The 11,643-nt window shown below is 40.4% G+C and overlaps 1 protein-coding gene across 1 annotated transcript; it reads right to left on the reverse strand.

The window, feature by feature from the left end:
* Window positions 1-490: 490 nt before the first annotated feature.
* On the reverse strand, window positions 491-9,527 carry pthlha (parathyroid hormone-like hormone a). The gene is made up of 4 exons (XM_083546532.1): window positions 9,028-9,527; window positions 8,444-8,559; window positions 2,225-2,755; window positions 491-1,326 (listed from the first exon to the last, which is right to left on the reverse strand). The coding sequence occupies exons 2-3, from the start codon at window positions 8,548-8,550 to the stop codon at window positions 2,248-2,250; spliced, it is 615 nt and encodes a 204-aa protein (XP_083402658.1). The 5' UTR covers window positions 8,551-8,559; window positions 9,028-9,527; the 3' UTR covers window positions 491-1,326; window positions 2,225-2,247.
* Window positions 9,528-11,643: the final 2,116 nt, after the last annotated feature.

Below are 11,643 nucleotides of genomic sequence, written 5' to 3' on the forward strand. Positions count from 1 at the left end.
TCCACTTCACTTCTCACACACACCCACTTTGCTTTCTCAAGCACATACTTTCATGCGGCTCGAGACAGCGATCGAGACAAGCAGTCTGGACGAAAAGTGAATGAAAGGCAGATACTGTAACCCAAGCCTGGATCTCCAGTTATCTCTCTGTATGTTTAATCCATACAGAGATAGCAAATAGGTAACCCGGTTGTGTCTGTAGGTGTTTGTTGTTGCTGTTTATGAAAAGTGTATTTAGTATTAGCTAGGTGTTTTTAGCTAGGCTAGTAAATGTTTATGCTAGCAGTACTTGAGTACAGGGGTTTCTGTGGCAGTTTTATAGGTGATTTATACTGTATAAAGTAAAAATTTCAGGCTCTCTGGGAATCCAAATGGTCCAATTTAAAGAAGGCAATGTCAATTCCCGCTGTATTTTTTTTGGTTAGACTGCACACATAGTACACACACACACACACACACACACCAGACACAGACACAGGACTCAGGGCAATGCATGGTGTCGGTCAGATGTTTAATCCATTCAATACAGGATTGTTTAATCAGTGCAAGTGCCAAGGAATATGAGTTCAGTGAAGAGCATGTGTATGTGTGTGTGTGTGTGTGTGTGTGTGTGTGGGTGTGTTTATGTACAACTTGTACTGTACACATAAAAATAAATCATAGACATGAACGTTCTTAGGACTGAATCTTTGGACGACATGTGCGGCATCCAGGTCAGCAGCAAAGAAAACCCCCCCAAAAAAACAGTAATACAAAAACCCCCCCACAAAAACAACAAAAACAAATGAATGCCAAAGCGAGAAGAAAAACAGCTAAATGGCTTTAAACAAAAAATGTTAAAAAAGAGGGCTGTTTTTTTTCTTCATTCAAATAACCACAAAATAATTCAGTTAATGGCATTACTTGAATATAGATTTATATTTATATATATCTAAAGTGCATTATGGTACAAAAATATATATAAAAAAAAAAAGGTCAGCAGCACCTTGATACCTTTACAAAATAAATACACCATTCGAACAAAATAAATTATGAAAATCTGACATTGATAATTGGTATAGTCCTTACAAAAAAAATAAAAAATTATATATATAAACCAAAAAAAAAAAAAAGAATAAAGCATTGTATTCACAAAAATCCAAATCTAGCTCCCACAGAGCAACAGGATAATGTTTTTATCATTATCTTTTATTATTTGTTTATTACTAATTAAGAATATTTACATAAAATAAATATCGTTCCGCTCTCCCAACTATCGCTGTTACAGTGAATACCGCAACATGAGCATTGTGGTGTCCATGTGTCATGTATAATGTCCTTATAAATCTGAAAGACAAAACACAAAGATGCCAGGTCAGCTTTATCAGATATATACATCACAATCATTTCATTACTGATGGTGTGCAGATTGTTTTTGTTTTTATGTGTGTATATTATGAGCATGTTGAGCGTTTTTTTTGGGCAGAAGAAAAAGATATTGTGGGACAATCTGTACAGGTGTTTAAAATTTTGCAAAAGAGACATGAAAATAATGATATGATCTGGAAACCTCTGCAACTTCGAAAAAAAGTGCAAAAGACCTTTCGCTATTGCCAAAGTATTTGTGTGTGATGTGTTGTGTGTCTCCAGAAACCAATTCCCAAATGTATTAGTGACCTATGTTAATTAATACTATTAATAAAGAAAAAAATTATACTTGAATATATATATATATATATATATATATATATATATATATATATATATATATATATATATATATATATATATATATATAAATTTTGCTTGCATGAACCATTATATTGTTGCCAAAAACTTAAATAATAAAGCATTTTTTTTTTCCCCTCAGTTTTTTTTGTTTTGTTTTTTTTTTTGCTTGAAGAGAATGAAGATTGCATAGATGTAATAAACACTGATGGAGTGACTCCAGTGACTGAAACTGATAAGAAGTAATGATTTTAGTCACTGCTACATTTACTGTAGGTCTCCTTTGATTTCTTGGAAAGTTTTGTTAAAACGAGATTATTAAACATTTCTAGACATTTCTACTGATTTTTTTAAGCTTGAAATGCGTACGCTTTGGTGTAATCTATAAAACATGAAATACTAGATACATCAAAGTTTATTTAAGAGGGATTTACATGGTAAGATGCACAGGCTGTGATGATGAAGACTGATGATTGTGGTGTCATGAGAAATGGTATAACAAGTAAAGTCGCTTTACCGTTGTCAGAGACTGACAGTGTTCTAGTGCACCGCTGCTCGCTGGGCCGTGTGTATCCACTGCTTCACGTGGAAGCCGTTGTCCGGTTCGATCGCCTCTGGCCGGTCAGGCGAACGAGTTCTTCGTTTCCTCTTCTCCCCATCCCTCCGCTTTCCAGCTTTTCCTTTCTTCTTCTTTTTCATTCCGGCCTTGGGTGCTCCATCTTTGTATATCTGTGACTTGTTGGTCTCTTGGGGAAGGTTAGTGCCTTCCTCATCTTCTGGGCTGAAGCTGATCGGCAGGTTCTTGGTGCCGCCCGCGGGTTTAGGGTTAGCTGTGCCAGGACTCAAACTGATGCCCATTCCCACCCCCATGGGAACTCCGACACTGATAGACCCACCTCCACCGCTGATTCCGCCACGCTGCTGCACTTCATGGAGCTCTGCTGTATGGACTTCATGCAGCAGCTCCTGCAGCCACATGCGCCGCTTGAATTCTTGCAGGGTTCGACCTTTGTCGTGCATCAGCTGGGCATGCGTCACTGACCGCTTTCTAATAAAGAGGGAGAGAAGAAGGGGTAGAGATCAAATACCTTCTGGGTCCAAATGGACACTAAACAAAGAGACAAATACACTGTAAATACACTGACATCTTGTTACGCTCAGGTCAAAATAAGAAGTAATTATCAATATATACATTTGATTTTATCATTTATATTACAATATGAATTGTATTAAATATATCCAAATGCACAGTGTTGCCAAAAGTAAGCGGACACTCTACGGTACGATATGTGCTTTTTGAGCATCACATTCCACATTTAGTCGCAATTTGCTATAACAGTATAATTCCCTCCACTCTTATGGAAAGATGTTCCACTAGATTTTGAAGTGTGCTTCTAGACATTTGTCTTCATCAGCCACAAGAGTGTTAGTAAAGTCAGGTACTGATGTAGGGGAGGTGAGGAGGCCTGGGGTGCAGTTACTGTTCCAATTTATTCCAAAGGTGTTCAGTAGGGATGAGTGTATGATATACAGTGTATGATATGAATATACATTTTTTAAATTTTATTTAAAGGATCTTCAACTCTCACTCTGGAATATAAGAAAATTGGTAGCTCAGTTATTCATTCTTTGGGTTTTTAATTGGAAAGTCTGGGGGGTTTAAGCCACACTTAACCATATTACACTGTTTACATGCTGTTTTTTGCACCTCTCGACTGCTGCTGTCTTGTGTTGTCTTGTGTTGTCTGCCTGTCTGTACTGTTTTTTGTCTGCACTTGGTTGCACTCAATGCACTTTTTGTAGCTTTATGTTGTGTGTTGTAGCTCTATGTTGTTAAGTGTAGCACCAGGGTTCTGGAGGAACGTTGTCTCGTTTTTACTGTGTACTGTGCACCACTGTGTATAGTAGAAATGACAATAAAAGCCTCTTGACTTGACTTGAGTATCGCCAAGCTGACACTGTTGGGCCCTTGAGCAAGGCTCTCAACCCTTTGTGCTCCAAAGGGGTGCTGTATCATGGCTGACCCTGTGCTCTGATGTGGTTTTCTTCGGATTTGTTATGCAGTCATCCATGTTGTGTGTGTGTGTGTGTGTGTGTGTGTGTGTGTGTGTGTGTGTCTGTTTTAAATCAGAATGATCATAATCCAATCCCAAATCCAACCCACAACACTGTACATTTTAACTGGGATTCACACAGAGGTTTGACACATGAGCCAAATCGACTCCTTTTCTGCCTTGTGAAACTCTGTCCTTGGCCTTGGGCCTTCTCAGCCTTTCCCCCCCAAAAAACTCACCAGTTCCAGATCCCTTCATCTAACCATAATAAATCACTGCGCGATGATGTGAAACGCCTTTCGAATGAAACAGTGGGCGGTAGAACGACCTGCTGGGGGTGCGGAGGGGTTTATGCTTTACTGATTTGAGATGCCCCTTCAGGTTTTTACATTATTTTCTCTGAGTTTTAAACACAGGCCATCAGATCTGCCTCGTCCCTGTGCGATGGCGAAGCTAATAATCACACGGAACCTTCTTTATTTTTTTTCCTGAATACAAATGTTGATGGGCAGCCTTCACTTGTTTAGCATTCATTCTAAAAAATTTCAAATGGTTTACATGTTCAGGTGCCTGTACCTTTGACAATTGCTTTTGCAGTTGCAAAAGAAAAAACAAACAAAAAAAACTTTGCTATCGTGTGCACTTTTGAGTACTGGGCACACGGTCCAAATGTCTTGAAACAATTACGCATATCACAGAGCTGGTGCATGCAAAGTGCCAAAGTAAAGCATAATTCAGGGCTATTTCAAAATATTCACTCTTTCACTTAGTAGAAAGAAAGAGAGAGAGAGAGAGGGAGAGCGGCGGTAGGTCTGACACTGTGCTCTCCTGCAGTTGTGTAGATAGAAACCATGGACCAGAGCTACCAGTAGGTGGCAGTAATGCAACTATTAAGCGTAATAAATGGACTGGTCATATCAGGACAATTTCAGTCATGTCTTTGCACAGTCCAAAAGAAACAAAACACTGTCTCTGTCATAGGAACATTTCTCGTTTTTATACCTGGTTGGTGTTTTTTATCTGGTCTCATCCCATTTATTTATAACCGTCCAACTGATCCCAAGTGGCTCCGAATTCCCTTATATGATTGCTTGACAGTCTATTCGAACCAAATAATGGCTTCCGCAGCCCATTAAACATTCTGTACTTCAGCTTTAACAGGTCCTTCTTCATGCTCCGATGTGTAAAGACACTACACAGGAATAAAATACGCGGAATTGCTTCCGCCGATCTGTTAAACAGATCCTGCAAGAAACGATTAGCCCCAGCGTATTTAAATGAGTTTTCCCTTCTTTGGAAAAACAGTTTATCATCTCCAACACGTGTCCTAAATAGTTCATGAGAGAAAAAGTTAAGCACTAAGCACTGATTTCTAAAAGGCCCCCCCCCCGGGTTTCTCTGTGTGTTTAACTGATGGGAAAAAAGGTGACAAGTCAAAGGCTAAGAGCTGAATGTCAGTGCACACACACACACACACACACACACACACACACACACACACACACATGCGCACACACACAAAAACAAGAAGCCCTTGTTCTTGGTTTCAAACGGCCCCCGAACACAAACACAAGCGGACTGCGTTTCACAGAAGACTGAAAATACACATCCATGACCTTTAGTCAGATTCGATATGCTTCATTGTATTTACTGTACACTGATATGATGGATTTTTTCCCACAGGATTTGCCAGTGGACACAAAGTGATTTTTTTTTCCCCTTGTGTGATGTTTGAAGGAGACGTAAATGAGAAGGTATGCGAACTGGGTCTAAAAATATCCAATACCTTTTTGGATGGATCATGGAGGACACGGGTTTGCTGGGATTGATGGGATTCACTACACACTTAAAGTGCGTGGCAGTGCCTATGTTCATATATATATATACATAAATGTGTATGTGTATGTGTGTGTGTGTGTGTGTGTGTGTGTGTGTGTGTGTGTGTGTGTATGTGGTGTGGATTATTTATGATACCAATTAATTTTTTGGTTTGACAAAGAAAATGTGAAAATATAAAAATAAACACAATTATTAATTACTGCAGCTATAAAACATTTCATTTCTCAAACCCAAATTTTTAAAACCCAAAACTGGTCTCAAATTTCATATTTACAGCATTTCACACATGCTCTTCTCCCGAGAAACCTTTAAAGAGTCCAAAGAATTCAAATTGCTGTGCAATAAGAAGAAAAATATATAATTGTTCGGCAATATTATTATATAGCCAAACTTATATTATATTATTATATATATTATTATTAGATGCACACTGCATTTCATTAGCTTTGTACATGTACTTTGCACAATGACAATAAAGTTTAATCTAATCGAATCGAATCGAATCGAATCTATATTTCCATGTAACACGTTTGAATGCCGATTTAATCGATCATTGATAACAAAACGAAGCGTATTGCGTGAATCGTTTCTCCTTATGCATCCTAAGGCCCGATCAGAAATAGAACGTGAGGTAAAAAGGTGGGAGAAGGAAAAAAAAAACAAAAGTGTTCGCATGCAAGCTGTCAAGCTGTTGCTTTTTGAAGCAACACACCTGAGGACGTGAAGATGCTTATCTGTGTTGTTTGAAAAAACAGAGCTCGAGTGGGAGTGCCCTGTAATTGGCCCTCTAATGGAATGCGAGTACTCCGAGAAATCTTTTCTGCCGCATGTGCGTTTGATCTTCTCCGGCTGAGTTGGGAAGCAGCCAGTTTAAACTCCAGTAAGAGGCATTGTGCTCAATGGCAGACTGTCAGCGACGCCGGCTTGTCAGCAGAAGCTTGTTAAAGACAGCGAACGCCCATTTGGATGTTTTGCGAGAGCCCCTACACAGATAAAAGATCTTGAGTGGATCCTGATGAAAGACCTGCGCTGTGTTCGGATCCAAGGGCCTCCAAAGGATACTTTAATATCCTCGGCTCAAGCGGGAGTTTGGACTATTAAGAGATTGTTATAAGGGCTTAGTATTTGACTTAGTACATTGGACTAAATCTAAATAAATAAATGAGAGGCTACTACCATTGTCCTGGCAGTGATTAGGCCAGATGAATGGAATCAGCAGGACTGTTCATGTTTTTCCCTTTAAAGCGTAGTTCGCTCCGAGTAGGCGGTAAAGTAACGAGAAATGTCTGACTATCCCGAGGTTAAAGGTGAAATGATGCATTGGTGTGTTTGGCCGAGACCGAGACCGAGCCGAGCCCGTGCTCTCGTTCCAACAACCAGTCACCACCTTCTACCAACAACAAACAAACATGCATGAAACTCGCTTGTATGGGTGTAGAGACCACACACACACTCAACATGCAGACACACAGTATGAATCAGCCCAGGGCTCGATCCTGCATCAACACGACAGCTCCAACAGATCCTCCCTGTAATGCTAGAACGATGAAAACGAGCTCACTGTGAGCATTTTTTTTTTTACCATGCAGACGCACAGTCCGAGTGTGTCTCTCTACTTTTTGATCTAGTTTGTGCAGAAATCTGACTATCTAATACTTCTAGATATCGTGGGTGCTAATAAATCATCGTTTTACACAAACCCTCTGGAATGCTCCAAACTCTCGGTAGGAGAAAACTCAAAAAAAAAAAAACAGGAGGAAGCTCAGAGATCAGGCAAAGACAAACAAAAAGCTTCTCTCACACACACACACACACACACACACAAACACAAAAACAGGTTTTTTTCCCCCGACCAAATACATGAATCTTGGCTTGTAGACACTGTCACACGCCCTCATTCTTTTTTTTTTTTTTTTCGCTTCATTAAAAGCTGATCGGAGGGTTAAACCACTACAGGCAGGGCCAAGGAGTGCACAAGCATTATGGGAGATTAGCTTTCCAAAGCAAATGGCTCTCCAGAACTATGTTTTGCATCCTGGGCCCTGGTTGGGGTTGCGCCGGACATGAAAGCACATTTACTCGGCGCGGCATAATGTACTCCAGCAGGAGAGTGCGTTTAGCTTGGGTCGCCGCCTAGTCCAGCATCAGCACTCTCTCTCTCTCTCTCTCTCTCTCTCTCTCTCTCTCTCTCTCTCTCTCTCTCTCTCTCTCTCTCTCTCTCTCTCTCTCTCTCTTTTTCTCGCTCTTTTACTCCTCACCTCCACTCTGTAAGCGCAGTCTCTATCAGACAGCAAGCCCCTTGTGGCAGGGGGCTGACGGTAAGCCCGCTGGAGAAATGGATGGCAGAAGGCAACTGGCACGCTAGAAAATTGAGTCACGGCCCAACAAGCCTGAGAGAAGGCAGCAATCTGAGAAGGCGGGGAGGTCGAGGGGGTCCGAACGCTCCCATCGGGGTACGTGTTTCACCCCCCTCTCTAAGTAAACACACAGGTGGGCGCTAGCAATGAAAACAACTCCTAGCACGATCTCCAAATGAGAACATTTTCCATCCTTGTAGAGCCACCCACCTCACACCTCAGTCGCGCAGTGTTCGACAGGTGATATAAGTAAGAGCAGCAGAAGTACTGTTATGAAAGAAATGTATTTGTTTATTTATTTTCTTCCTATTTTATATCATTCTATTTATTCTAGGTGTAGTATTATTCTATTTCCTTTTTTCCTTCATAGATTTGCATAGCATTAAAAAGCATTTTTTCTTGCTCTTACTCACACTCACACTCGTTCACACACACTCTCACACACACACACACACACACACACACACACACAGCGCATCGACTTACATTCTGTTGCTCAGGGCGTCGATGGGCCTGCCGTAGTGTGGCACAGGAGAACACAATAAAAACACAGCCAAACACCACTGCTGAAGAATCCTCCTTGAACACAACATCCTGGTAATCTATAAAAAAACACAAAAAAAACACACAGTCATCAGATAAAGATCCGAATCCACGTGCTGGAGGACACATAATTTCTCCGTATCTGAATCATCTGTAAACTTGGCACGGTGAGCGGAAATGTAAGTACGTCTGGCGTCAGGCGTTTCGTTGTGACTTTACGGTGTAGCGTAGAAACGCAACCAGACAATGGAAGAAATGTTTTTTTTTTCGATCACAAAATAAATTGAATAAATATCTGGCATTGCTTTTATGTCTTATAGGAATGAGTTCCAAGGAGAAAAGTCTTGGAAGGCTACAGGACATGGTTAACTCGAACCAGAACATGGTTCAAAAGAAAAAATGATAAATTCCACAAGTCTTTCGGGCCACAACAAAACTTCTTGTAAAAAGACAAGTCAGCTGAGAGACAACACATTTGCACACACACTCAGAAAGAAACACACAAATAAAACACAAGCAGAACTTACTCTCCCAACAGTAAGGTCTTTTTTTTCTCAAACTGGCCTCTTGCTTCTGTCCTCTCAGTACTGTAAAGACTAACAAAAGTGTCCAGGCTTCTATAAAATCAAAACCAAACAGCAGCCCCCAGAGGATGACCTCCCTCCCAGATGCTGACGTCTTCTTTTGTCGGCGAGGAAAAATGTCACCAAATCAACTCTCCAACATGTATCACAACTCCTTGTTTTCTCTCTTCTTATCTCCAACAAACTTATTCAAAGTCAACCAGGAGTAAGGCGAAAGGAATCCAGAGGCTAAGTCATGTAGTGTATGTGTGTTTGTGTGTGTGTGTGTGTGTGTGTGTGTGTGTGTGTGTGTGTGTATGTATGTGTGTGAAAGTTCTCCAGGTGATATGAGTACGGCAGTCTCTTTTATTCTGCTGCCTGAGGCTGTGCTCCAGCCTGTTATAGAGGAGGCTGTGGACCAGCGCAGTGATGGGAAAGTTTAAGCACAACTGTCTGAGTGCAGGTTGAGGGAGTGAACGAGGGGGGAGAGAGAGAGAGAGAGAGAGAGAGAGAGAGAGAGAGAGAGAGAGAGAGAGAATGAAGGAGGGGAAAAAAGAGAGAGAGAGAGAGAGAGAGAGGGTGGGGGGTGGAAAGGAAGAGAGGGAGTGGGAGGGGAGGTTATGACTTGGGAAGCCCTCACAAAGAGTCAATCCTTGTGTAGTGAGCATGAACGTGTGTGTTTTTTAGATAGAAGAAAAAGAGGCCAGATGTGGCAAGAAGGTGGCGCCCAAGAAGCATTTCAGCTAGACATGAAATATGGTCCATGTGTGAGATAGAGACCTATGTGTGATTTGTGATTTGTGATGTGAAAAAAGTGATTAAATAGGAAGTTTGGAGATGCTTCTATCTAACAGGCATGCTACATGGGTTGCTGGGTTTCCACTGAAGGAAATTTACCAAATTTTTTTTACACCCCAAAGAGCCAATTTAGGGGTATAAGAAGTCCAGAGACATAGCGGGGCTCATTAGAAACGAGCACGTTGGGGTTGTTGGGTTGTATTTCTTTACACTCGCCGGTGACTTATACGACAGACTAGAGGACTGTTAACAATGGGAGATTTCTTAGGCACATGCTTGAACCATTTTAGATTTTTTAGTTGGGTCAGAATTGCCAACATGAATAAGACATTGTACACAACGGTACACAAAAAAACGGTTCAAAACGTACCTCGGTTTTAAAGTCACGATCCGGTTCAATTTCATTACAATTTAGGGAGGGGGGGGGGATGCAAAGAAATGCATTCAATCACTCCCTTGATATGCAGAATTTTCAGGATTCAGTTCTTTTAACAGAAGCTGTACATTAAATGCAAAAGAATCCATTTTGCTGGACTGCTGTGAAAACGTTGGTAGGAAGTGGAAGTGATTTCACACATACGCTAAACAAAATCTGTAGTTTCGATGACACTGCGCTAACTCTAGTTTCTAGTGTATCTTTTCAAATTTAATAATAAAAAAAAATATTATAAAATAAAAAGCAGTCACACTGCGTTCAAAACCAACTTGAGGTCTGCCACCTAATTAATCCGCACGTAAAAAGGATTGCATTTGGTACACATGAGCACCGATCCGAAAGCCCTGTGCTGAGAAATCGTATTGTATTATGTATATATAATATGTATTATACATATAGAATAATATGTATCGTATTATGCCAAGGTTTGTTGAAATACTCTATTCCAATTGGCTAGAAGGTGTGAGGTTAAACTGTTGAACACACAGGTAGTTCCAATCAGAATCACATTTGAAATGTATGTGCTGCATTATAAACCCTTATAGCCATAGATTCTTACAGTTACAGTCGTTTACAGAGTGAGATGGCTACTGTAAGGCAGGGAGGTGGTAGCTAGTGGTTAAAGCATCGGACTTATGAGCTTCAGATCAAGAGATTAAATACCTGCCACAACAAGCTGGCACTTTTGAGCCCCTAAAAAAAGCCCCTTAACCCCGTTTCTGCTCAGTTGTATGAATAAAATAAATGGAAGTCGCTCTGAATAGGTTGTCTGCCAATATGCTAATTCTAATGATTATTGAGCTAAATGGAGGAGTTGGAGTCGATGGTCAAGGTTATTTAACCCCCGTATGGAGCATTACAAAGTGGGAAGATGTTTTATATTCAGGGCGCTGAAATGTTATTCAGCATACAGTACTAACAGTACATGTACGCTTGTGCTGTGTACTATCTTTCCACGTACAGTATCTCACAAATGTTAGTACACCCCTCACATTTTAGCAACCATTTTAGTCTTTTAAAGGGACAACGTATAAAAATGAAGCGTGGATATATTTTAGAGTAGTAAATGTGCAGCTTGTAAAGCAGTATAGATTTACTGTCCTCTGAAAATAACTCAACATACAGCCATTATTGTCAAAATAGCAGCCAACAAAAGTGAGTCCACCCTAAGTGAACATGTCAAAACTGTGTCCAAAGTGTACCGTGTGAGATACTGTATATATAATATTATTTGGATTATTTAAAAAATTATAGCTGCCATTCTGGAAGTCAGAAACCCCTTCACTTTACTGCATCCTTGTCCTGCACATATTCTGCACTTTTGTTACTGTACTTAAAAGTTCTTA

The sequence above is a fragment of the Silurus aristotelis genome (genome assembly GCF_946808225.1).
Source record: "Silurus aristotelis genome assembly, chromosome: 7".
In the NCBI taxonomy this organism is placed as follows: Eukaryota; Metazoa; Chordata; class Actinopteri; order Siluriformes; family Siluridae; genus Silurus; species Silurus aristotelis.

What these genes read in the sequence shown, in the direction of transcription:
- pthlha (XM_083546532.1), bottom strand. Translation starts at nt 8,550, where the DNA reads ATGTTGTGTTCAAGGAGGATTCTTCAGCAGTGGTGTTTGGCTGTGTTT. An exon ending in GACGCCCTGAGCAACAGAAT is followed by an intron (nt 2,756 to 8,443) that starts GTAAGTCGATGC and finishes CCTCTTTATTAG; the next exon opens with AAAGCGGTCAGTGACGCATG.